The sequence below is a fragment of the Cyrtonyx montezumae genome, unplaced genomic scaffold, assembly GCF_038088225.1.
Source record: "Cyrtonyx montezumae isolate F1298 unplaced genomic scaffold, pur_monq_1.0 scaffold_4, whole genome shotgun sequence".
NCBI lineage: Eukaryota > Metazoa > Chordata > Aves > Galliformes > Odontophoridae > Cyrtonyx > Cyrtonyx montezumae.
In genome coordinates this window covers 8,061,838-8,072,961 of record NW_027072045.1, presented here as the reverse complement: position 1 = coordinate 8,072,961, position 11,124 = coordinate 8,061,838, and the positions used below count along the sequence as shown (strand labels likewise).

The 11,124-nt window shown below is 48.0% G+C and overlaps 1 protein-coding gene across 16 annotated transcripts in view; it reads left to right on the top strand.

Annotated features, from left to right (window-relative positions):
* Positions 1-7,868: 7,868 nt before the first annotated feature.
* Positions 7,869-11,124, top strand: part of TCF7L2 (transcription factor 7 like 2) — a 168,977-nt gene continuing 165,721 nt past the window's right edge. For all 16 annotated transcript variants that reach the window (XM_065746629.1, XM_065746627.1, XM_065746632.1 and 13 more), the window contains exons 1-3: positions 7,869-8,120; positions 8,410-8,476; positions 8,644-8,768. In XM_065746629.1, the coding sequence (XP_065602701.1) occupies positions 7,932-8,120; positions 8,410-8,476; positions 8,644-8,768 (381 nt within the window). In that variant the 5' untranslated portion in view covers positions 7,869-7,931. The remainder of the gene's footprint in view (positions 8,121-8,409; positions 8,477-8,643; positions 8,769-11,124) is intronic.

Below are 11,124 nucleotides of genomic sequence, written 5' to 3'. Positions count from 1 at the left end.
TCTTCCACTTCATTTTTCTAAGGATCCTGTGTCAAGGACAGGGAGCTCAGACATCAGTTCTACTATAGCTAATTGCAATATTCAGACTGCAATAAGTTTCCCAGAAAGTACCCTGTTCCCTGTGCCTGCCAAGTGTGCCTCTCCGGAGGCACTATCTAGAGACACCAGCAGCAGACATAGCCTCTGATGCAAGAAATCCTGGGAGCACTCCTGACACACAGGGAGAGCACTTGATGTTCCTGCAATCCTGATTGTTTTGGATAGCTCATTGTCACCTAATTGTACTGTAGGAAGGTCTGTCCATTCCCTCTTGTCTGCTTATTTATGCCCTCAGGCTACGTAAAGACTGCATGTGCCTGAAACAACAGCCAACCACAAAGTCTCCAGTGCCACTCTTTTGGTATGCACTAGCTCAGATTCCTTGTCGCAAGAAAAACCTCTGTCTGTTGATAAATGGCAGAGTATTTTACAGAGAGAGAAAAAAGAGGCCGCTTTGCCCCTTCAGCGGGACCCTGTCCGTCTCACTGCTGGGATGACTTGAAGCCTTTGCCAAACGACAAGGAGAAAAGTGAGGGCAGAGGCTTCAGGAGATGGCAGAAGCAAAGGAAAGGCCAAAACAGCCTTTAAAGAATTATGAATGAGAAAATGATTCTTTAGAAAACAGTAAAATACACTAAAATTATCTACAAGAAATGGCTTGGTCCAGCTATTAAGGGACATTTAAGGAGAATTTAAGAAGGATTTTCCTGAGACCCCTTTTCCTTTTTTGTTTGTTTGTTTTGCTGTACTCTAATGGATCAATTATTAATTAATATGTTTGTTAGCTTTCTGTAGCAGGAGCTTGTTTGCACACACAGTGGTGTACTGCTGGCTCTGTGCAAAATATCGGTATCAACTGCTTCCCCGGGGAAAAGAAACCATGCATTCTCGTACTTCTGTACAAGATGGCAATCTGCCTTCTCAATGCCTTCTGCTGCTCCCAGGAGGAGTGAACCTCTTGTGGAAGTGTGGCTGCAGGCCTGGCTGAGGCCTGAGCTGGGTGCTTAACTCCGGCCTTGCAGGAAACACAGCGCTCTTCCATTTCCTGTCCTAAATTAGAACTTCCCATCACAGGGAAAATGGCATTATCTTGGTCAGCCTTCATTCACTCTCACTGACTGCATTATGATAGTGAATGTAGGCTGCATAGAAGTGTTCAGGACAGAAAAATGTGTGGCAAGAAATAGTGGTTGCACTGAAGAATGTGAGTACTAACTGGGGAAGAGAAACTGAGGCACAAGGTAGTGAATTGATTTACCTGTGGCCTGGGGATGTCTCAGCTGGGACCTGGCTGCAATTGCAGTCTTGCAATGGACAGACATGGGCTCTTTAGGAGAGATAGGAATGGAAGAAAAGCAGGGAGGTTGCCCTCTCTGTGAAGAAGCAGATAGGACAAACTGTGACAACACTGATGGTAGTGACTACAAAATGGTTGAATCTGTGATTCTGTCTGGAACACAGATCTTCAGGATATCAGACTTTGGCATCCAACTTAGAACATTAAAATCTGAAGAGGTGGACAGCGTGACAAATAAAAGGCTATTTGGATGGTGAAGCTCGATGGGTAGAGGTTAATGAGTGGAAGTCCCAAATGTCAGTGGCTGTTACAGCACTACAGGATCCTATCTTGGGACCTGTCCTCTTTGACATTTGTATCAATAACCTGGAGGAGGTTTCATCACATTTGCAAATGACACCAAATCAGACGGATCAGCTGATATGCTCTAAAGCAAGGCTGCCACCTGGAACAACCTGGACAGGCTAAAGGAATGGGCCAGTGGGAACCTTATGAAACAAGAACAAATTCAAAGCTGTAATTCCCAATTGTCTCATCTCTGGCCAAGGAGGTTTTTGAAACCTGACTGTCCAAACCCCCAGACGTGCAGGTCTGAATTCAGTGCTAATATTTCACAGAGCAGGAGGCTGGACTAAGAGATGTCTTCACGTCTCTTCCAACATGAGTGATTCTCTGATTGTAGGATATGATCAGACAATCCTACGTTGTTAAACTTGATGGTTTTAAGAAGTTACTACCCCTGTGCTGACTATTACCATCCATCAGCCAGAACCCTTACAGCTGGAATGCAGCTGGCGCATGTTCATGTTCTTAGACCATTGCAAAACTAATCCCTTTTACCTCATATTGCAACAGACTACAAATGCATACACAGCTAATTACTGTGTGTCAGCTGAAAGGGCAGTCACTTCTGGCTGAGGGCATGCTCGTGGCTTAAATCTTGCTGGGTTCATTGCTTACCGCCATCTGCTCTCAGACATGGCTCACCTATAGGACCACCATCATAGAAGCTACATTATTGCAAGCACAAATTATTATCATCTTATTGTCTGTATTGCCATACCATCCTCGAACTTTGTTTGAAGCTCTATATTCCAGCATAACCACCCAGCAAAAAGAGGATTCTTTCTCCAAAGCACTGACAGCCCAAGTAGTTGCCAAAGGCAACAGGTAGAGAGGCATGGGGAACAAGCTGATGATCTGCATTCCCAGGCAGTGATCTCTGTACTCAGGCTCCTTAAGAGCCACTATGTATTTCTTAGATAGTAGAACATACCACATCTGGCTATGACTGATGTTTGTGAGCTCATACCTATATACACATACACTCTAGTCCTTTCCTGTGAAAGAAAAGTATTTTCTAAATGTAATGGACTACTGTTTTGGTTGGCTTGGAAAACAGAGACATATAAACATAAACGTGAGTAGTTTAAAAATGTCTTTTTTAAATTTATAAATGAACATGGCTAAACTGCTGGGGTTTTTTTTTTGTTTGTTTGTTTGTCTGTTTATTTGTTTCTATATGGAGTATTAGATCCAGTCTGAGGCAGTGACCAGCTGTATGTGTGCTCACACATCTCTGTTGCACAAACAAAGCAGCCTACTTCTTGTAGACTGGCATTAGGATAAGTATATCTTAAGAAAGTTCTTATTCAGACTTGGCTTCAGGCAATAAAACGTCATAGATGTATAACTCTAGTGAGTGAAATTTCTAGGGAGCAAATTAGGCTAAAAACATCTTCTAGAGACAGCTAGAAAGGAATCAGACACCACCCGAAAATAAGGCAAGTTATGCAGTAAATGTTTCACTTATTGGATTTCTTCCATTACTATTAGGGTTAAAAGACACGTTGTCAATAAAAATGGTATATTTATGGAGGGCTCTGTATTTTAGAAGCCTATTTCTTCTCATTCACTCCTATGGTGCTTGATATCACCTCACAATAAAGTGTGAATAATCCCTGCATGAATGCATATCTCTACCTATTAACCATTTTATTATTAGTCAGAATTCTCTCTAACCGAATCAAGAGGTACAGCTGTGCTTTAGGTACCAAAACAGAAGTATGTTCCTACTGAGCCACAACCACAACTTAGGAAACAGAGCATAGATTTAAAGACATTAGACTGTGTTGTGAGGTTGAAAACAATGCGCGAGGGTTTTTGGTACCTAATCTTCCAATATGTCTCCCTTGACTGTGGCTAGAAAGCCCACCCCTGTTGCTCAACTATTGCACCATGACCTGGTCAGTACTTGGAAAATCTAAAGCCTCGAAGAAATCTAGCAGTAACACTACAATCTGGTTGTTTGTTGACATTTTTCCATTTTATAGCTTCCCTGAATTTTCATTTGTTCTTGGTTTTGGTTTGGTCGAAGCAAATGAACACAGACAGGATATGTAATTTCTGTGTTTTTATGCCATCTTGCCTGCTCTAGAAAAAATTCCCCTCATTGCTAGCTCCGGAAGAGCTAGCACTGGTAAGGCGCTGGGCAGATGTGTTTGCTTTGCACTGCTGGAACCTTTTCAATTATAAAAATCTTTTTGACATTCAGAGCAGATTTAATGATCCAAGATTATTTGTAAACATATGGACTCCTTTGAGCTGTAGACTCAGATCCCAGCCTGGTCAACCAAAGTCCTTTTATCTTTCCAAAATAAATAACTTGAATTTTACACATTGCAACCTACATTGGGACCTTTTGGAGAAGACCACAAAAATAGATGATTCACCCCTGATATGTAAACATCAGCTGGGAGATCCAGCTGGCAGTTAGCAGACCATATTTCTCTGATACAGACTTGGGCCTCTGGTGCGATATTAAAGATTCCACAACATTTCTCATAAAACAATGCATTTCCTCGGCTGCCCCTGATCAACCTCTTCCCTTTCCAGTTCACTGCAATGTGAACTGGCAGGCAAACCTTGCGTGCTTCTTCACCATTGCTGTTAATGTGACTCTGCAGGACTCTTAGGACTAAAATGTTGTGCCCAGGTGTAAAATAGTGACTGCACTGTTAGTAACCAAACCCCGTCGCTCAGCATGTGGTACAGTGTACCAAGTCTGGAGAGTTACAAAAGCCTGGAGAGAAGCACTTCTTCTCCTGCACCATAGGTCAGCTTGAACAAAAAAGCCATAGTCTTGCGAAGACTAAACTCGGTGCACCTGGCTTTGTCTCACCAGCTGTTTGTTAAAATCAGGTATCTGAACAATAAATCATGATGCACGGGGTGGATTAGCTTGGCAATCTTCTGAATATTGTATTTCTTTCACTGGTAAAAGCTATACCATTGTTTGTTTATTTGTTTGTTTTTAAGGTATGAGCTGAGAACCCACTACTCAGCAGGTGCTGTTGACCCCTCGAGTGCTCTCACTCTCCCCCAGCACGATCAGAAACTCTTACAAAAATGAAAATGGTACAAAAAAAAAAAAAAAAAAAAAAGATGAATAAACTGTCCTAAGTGACTCGTGACCTTAATTAAATCGTATTGTGTTAGTAATCACTGACAATACTTGGACTTCAAAACCAAGCTGTAGTTTGAAAACAGTAACCTTTATGTTTTCAATCGGAAGGACTTGATGCTGCCATGAAGCTCCAAAGCACTTTCCCAGACAGTCCTGAGCCTGTGGTGCTGGTAAAATCCCAGCTGTGCTGGTAAGATCCCAGCTGTGTGAGCACACAGAGCTGGGAGCACCTTGTGGCTCAAGACAAATGACACTCAGCCCACTTCTCTCAACATTTCCTCATGTGAGGAACATGACTTGTGGTTCAAGAGACCAAAACCTTTGGAAATAACCTGGTGGTACTGCTGGAAGCACTGAATGAGGCTCTTCTTCTACAAGGGCTTTGGGCAAGGCCTGGGCCTGCCTTGATCACTGATTTTTGATGGTGTCGGCAACCGTGCTGGGACCCAAGTGTGCTTGCTTAAAAAACAGCAACAAAACAAACAAACCTACAACAGATTGGAGAAAGATCTTTGAGAAACTAAACAAAACTGTGCAACTGTTTTTGTTCATTTGGATCAAATTATAATGCGTGGGCCTGTAAAGTAAATAAGAGTCTGTCACAATTGTGTTTCTAATCTCATATTGTTCTGCCATATAAGGGTATTTTAATAATCAAAACTGAACAGAAATGGAGAAGGTTTGTTAAGGTGCCATTCTGCAAACCAAAGGCAGTAAGTGCATCACTGGGGCAGTGGGAAGCGTGCGTGCCCACAGGGAGTTATTGAGCCAAATCCTGGAAAGTAGAATCAAGTTAGTGGAAAAAGTGGTGGAAAAGGAAACCGTTCAATCCATTTGTACATTGATTTAACAGCAAAGTATCTCATTCTTCACATTTTTACTTGGTGTCTTGAAATAATCCTTTTTCTGTCTCCATATTCCCACTTAGACATTGTTCACAGACTTATTTATTTATGAAGTCTGAAGGTTAGTCCCTACCTGCTGAGACTAATTAGCCCTGTTCTTTGTGTCCTATGCAATCCTGTCTGATTAAATGTACACATTTGTTTTACTTCTTTTCATGCTTCCTTTCACTCTACTTCTGCTTTACTGATTAATATTAAAGTTGTAAGTTGCAGCGATTTTTTTATTTCTATTTTGTCTGTATCTTTCCCTTTAGTATGCAAATTTTTAATGCAACTTTTTAATGCCTGAGAATTCGCGTTAGCCTTGTCGATCTCGGTGTTATTATTTTTGTTATTCTTTTTAGAGAAGACAGTTTAGCCGAAACCCCCAAACTCTCTAAATACTGCATGACAAATTGGCTTTGTTTTGGAAGCCCTCTCCTCTGAATGGCCCTCAGTGTGAGCAGCAGGTTAGATTTCTCGAGGAATGTTTGGATTATTTCGCACAACTCCCTTTCCAACACCATTTCCACGAGGCAATTTACTAATTCCCATTGAAATCCCCCAATTCTTCACCCCTCCCCCCTCCCCTTCTCCTTTTTGCCCACGTTAAAGTTTCCAATTGACTCTGCCATTGTTACAATTTGTCACTGTACAACACCAATTTGTTGCCCGTCCCCTCGGAGCGCAGCGCTCGGGCAGCAGATGCCGCGCGGCGCCGCACGGTGCTCCCCTCGGCGGTGCGGGGATGCGTGCGGGGCCGTGGCTGTGTGCGGGGCCGTGGCTGTGTGCGGGGCCGTGGCTTTGCCGTCGCCTTTCCCCACCGCTCGTAGTTGACGCAGCCGCCGCAACTTTTCGCTTCTGAAGTCTGCGAGTCCTTGATTCTCCGTCCTGCCATGCTAATTAACTTCTTAGCAGTCACATTCCTTTTCCTCCTCCTCCTTCTCTCTCTTTCTCTTTTTTTTTTTTTTTTACTTGACATCAAGAACAACAGCAAAATAAAATAAAAAACCCAAAAATAAAACCAACGTCGAACAACGCAGCACGCCTCGCTCTGCGATAATTCGGAAATATCTGATGTTTCAGCGAGCGATCCCGCACGTTTTAATCCTGCGTGGTACCACCGTGCTACGCGCGAGGAGCAAGTGCTGCTGACCAAAGGGCTTTGACCACGTTACGGGCTTTATCACGCTCGGAGTTTCTTAGCCCCCAACGAGGCTTACGCAGCCCCCCACCCTCCCAGCCCAGCGATGCTGATCCCGGGGCCGCCCACCCTCCGGGGGACCCGCACCCCGCGGGGCGATGCTCCCATAGAGCCGACCGCCGTCCGCAGCGTCGGGCACGGAAAAGTTCGCTGTCGCCCAGCGAGCAGCCGGGGGCACTTTCTGCCTCTTCACCCCCACCTCTAGAGCCCGGCGCAATATTTTTTTTTTTTTTTATTTAATGTAATTTTTTTGTTTCCCCGCCCCTCGCCCTCCCGCTCCGTGCCCCAAAGGATCATTGTTAGCTCTGCCTCCCCCACCCTCCTCCTCCCCCTCCCGGCCCCAGAGCTGTTTATTTATGCAGACGTCACCGGGAGCCCCCGCCCCCTCCTGCATCTCATTAAGTGCCTGGTGTGCTGCTCGCTCCCTGTCAATAATCCCGGATCCCAGACTTCTCCGTTCCTCCGGATTTCGATCCCCCTTTTTCGAGCTGTCAATCAGCGCCGCCTTTGAACTGAAAAGCTCTCAGTCCAACTTCAACTCACTCAAACCCGAGCGGCACAGGCTCCCAATATCGGCGGCGCTGCCCCCCCGTTACAGCTGACTTCTTTGGTTTGTTTGGTGCATTATTTCCCCCCCCCCCCCTCCCCACAACCCCTTCCCCCCCCCTCCCCCCGACTCTATATTTTTGATTATTATTAATTTTTCGCGAGTGCGGGTGCGCGCCGTGAGCAGCTCCGGGAAGAAAGAAAGAGAAAATCCAGAAGAAGGGAAGGAAGAAGCCCAAAGTCACTGGTGCAAAGGAGCAAAGGAGAGACGTTTCCCTCCCCTCCTCCTCCTCCCTCTTTTCCCCTCCCCAGGAGGAAAGAGAAGAGGAAAAAAAAAAGAAACTTTCACCTTGGACTCTTCTTTTTTTTGGTGCAAACTTTCCCCCCCCCCTCCTTTTTCCTTCTTCCCCCCTCCCCGTTCCCCTCTTTTTTTTTTTTTTTTTTCCCCTTCCCCTTTTTGCAAAATTGCTGCTGGTGGGGTGAACCAGGAGGAAAATGCCGCAGCTGAACGGCGGTGGAGGGGACGACCTGGGCGCCAACGATGAACTGATCTCTTTCAAAGACGAAGGGGAGCAGGAGGAGAAGATCTCCGAGAACTCTTCGGCCGAGAGGGATTTAGCTGATGTCAAATCGTCTCTCGTCAATGAATCAGAAACGAATCAAAACAGCTCCTCGGACTCGGAGGTACGGGGAACCCCGCGGGGCCGTGCGGGCGGCGGGCGTGGGCCGCAGCGGGGCCGGGACCGCCGGGTCCCGCTCCCTCCGGCGCCCAACTTTCCTCCGCGGCGCCAACTTGTAACGATACCTTCTGTTTTGTTCTGTTTTCTCCTGTTTTGTCCTCCCCCGCTCCCCACCTCCTTTCTTCCACCTTCACCCCACACCTTCCCCCATCCCCCCCAAACCCCCCCCCTCCCTTCGTCCCCCAAAACACCCCCTCCCCGCTCTCCCCACGCCGACCCCGGCCCTCTCCCAGGCGGAGCGGCGGCCCCCGCCTCGCTCCGAAACTTTCAGAGATAAATCCCGGGAAAGTTTGGAGGAAGGTGAGTACGGCCCGGCCCGGCCCGCATCCCCTCCGCCCGCTCCCCGCTGCGGGACACTTGGCTAAAAAGTTTTTCCTTTCCCCCCCCCTCACCCCGTCCCTTCTCGCCCTCCCCTCTGTTGCCCCCTTCCTTCCCCCTCTCCTCTCGTGTCTCCCCCGCCATGTTAGCTGCGAAGAGGCAAGATGGAGGGTTGTTTAAGGGCCCACCATACCCGGGTTATCCCTTTATAATGATCCCCGACCTCAGCAGCCCGTATCTGCCCAACGGATCGCTCTCTCCGACGGCGAGGACGGTGAGTGCCTTTTTTTTTTCCAGCATTTTCTCCTCTCGTTTCCCCCCCCGCCGCGCTCCCCGCTGCCCCCGCTCTGTCCCGGCCCCGCCGCCCCCTCCCCCGCGCCGCAAACTTTGCGAACTCGGCGGGCGGCGGCGGGAGGGGGTTTGTTTACACTTCGCCATGTTGCTTCTCTCCCTCGCTCCTTCCCTGTTTTTTTTCTTTTTTTTTCTTTCTTCTTTTAATTTCTTTTATTTTCTTTTTTCTCCTTCGCGATTTGTTTTTACTTTCAGTTTTGCGGGCAGCTTGCCGGAGCCATCCGATGTGGGGTTAAGAGGGAGGGAGTGGGGAGGGAGAAAAGCAACAAAAAGGAAAGCGGCCTCAAAAGTAAAGTAGGAACGAAGCAAGGGAAAAAAAAAAACACAAAACAAAACCAAAATCCAAGAACAAAACAAATAGCATCGGGAAGTTTTATTTTTATTTTTTCCCTAACAATTACTGTATTTGTTTTCGTGCCCCACTCTGCGCGGGGAACGCCGCTCCCGCTGCCCCGCCGGCCCCTGCCCTCCTCCGCGCCGCCGGTCCGGCTCCGGCTCCCCCTCCCCTTTCCTCCCCCTTAACCCTCTCCTGCCCTCGGCCGGCCCCGTGCCCCGCGGCCCCTCCCGTCCCCGCCGCCCTCCTCCCTGCCCGGGGCCCGCACCGCTGCGCGGAGCCGCTCCGGGAGCGGAGAGCACGGCGAGCCCGGCCCTGCACCGCACCGCACCGCACCTGGGCCCGGGCGGGAGGGGAGGGCCGGAGCCGGAGGCAGGGATCGCCTCTTTGCGAACTGTAACAGCAAAATCGAAGCGAGTCGAGAGAAATTCTTGCAGGAAGCGTGCTGGCAGCACGCGTTTTGCGGAAAGCGTCCTCTTCTTGTTGGGCTTTTTTTTTTTTTCCTTTTTTTTTTTTTCCTTTTTTTTCCCCCCCAAATTGTTTTGTGTTTAATCCCGTGGGGAGGGTGCGCCCGCCCCTGCGTGTGAGCGGTGCCGGGCCGAGCCCCGCGTCCCGCAGAACTCCGGGGGCTGCAGCGGGGCCCGGGCTCGGCGTTCCCGTCCCATCCCTTTCCCGTTCCGTCCCTTCTCGGTGGTGGCGGTGGCTTATTTCATAGCTAAGCGGTGAAATCCAGCGGGGTACGAAATGCTGTCGATGGGCTTACAGTGTCGTTTTGTTCCTTCGGGGCACTTCTCAGTCCCCACCGTCCCCGTGTGTGTTTATACACTTCTTTTTTTTCCTCCTTGTGGTAACACGAGATAGCAATTTACAATAATAGATGCACTGTTCCAGAGATGTTGTAGCCACGCTAATGACTGAGGTCTTGGGCAACTTCAGCGTATCAGATCTACAAGTGTTTTACAGCATTAAAATATTAACAGCGGGTCAGGCGTGTTTCCATCCGGTGGAGCGTCAGCTGTGCGGGGATGTGCGGTGGTGGAGGGGCGATGCGGTTGGCAGTGGCCGGGAGGGGAGGTCAGGGCTGGGCGCGCGTTTCTTCTTTTGATTGCGGTCACTCCTATGCGTATGGCTGAGGGGGATAAATCCCAGACCCTAGCAGCGCGGGGATACAGATGGCAGAACAATCCTTGATACAAATGACTTTGGAACAAGTCGCTTGATTACAAAGTGGCAGCATTGTATTCCTTTCTTGTTTCTTTTTGCCTCAAAGGCATTCCCCTCTCCCAAGCTCAGGTTATAAGGAGAACGGCTCTTCCCTTTCCTTAAGCATCTTTCTTACAACATACAGTTCTTCATTTTTCTTCTGATCCTGACGTTTCCCAGACCCTCTCTCCCTCCGCATGCAATGCGGGGTTCCCCCCACAGTTACCCTCCCTGGAAGCACTATTCCTCCCCTTGCTCCCCACAGCTAAAAAGGCCTCCATAGGAATGCGGCGTTAGTGGGAATCGGAGGTGCTGCCCAGGGGATGCCACACTGCCTGGTGCTGCTGTGGCAGGTGGCCTTCTCCCGTTATCAGATGGGATCTGAAGGAGATTTCCACACTCTGAAGGCTGCTCTCTCTCTCTCTCTCTCTTTTTTTTTTTTCCACGTGCAGGCTCCGGCAACCTCCTCGTATCTTCTTAACCGTATTCTTTCACATTCCGTGTGTTTGTTCGTTTGCCGGCAACTTAATTACAGCCTGGAAAAATTAAAGTTATTTATTGAATCCTGAGAGCAGGGTATTACAAGGACCAAGCGGGATGGCAGCTGCTGTCACACTGCTGTTAGTGGATGCTGGCTCTCTGCTGCACAGCTTCCTATTCCAGATGAATTAGATCATGCCCATTTCTGTTTATTTCTACTTGTTTAATATGCTTTAAAAAGGTATAGATAATTTAGCCACGT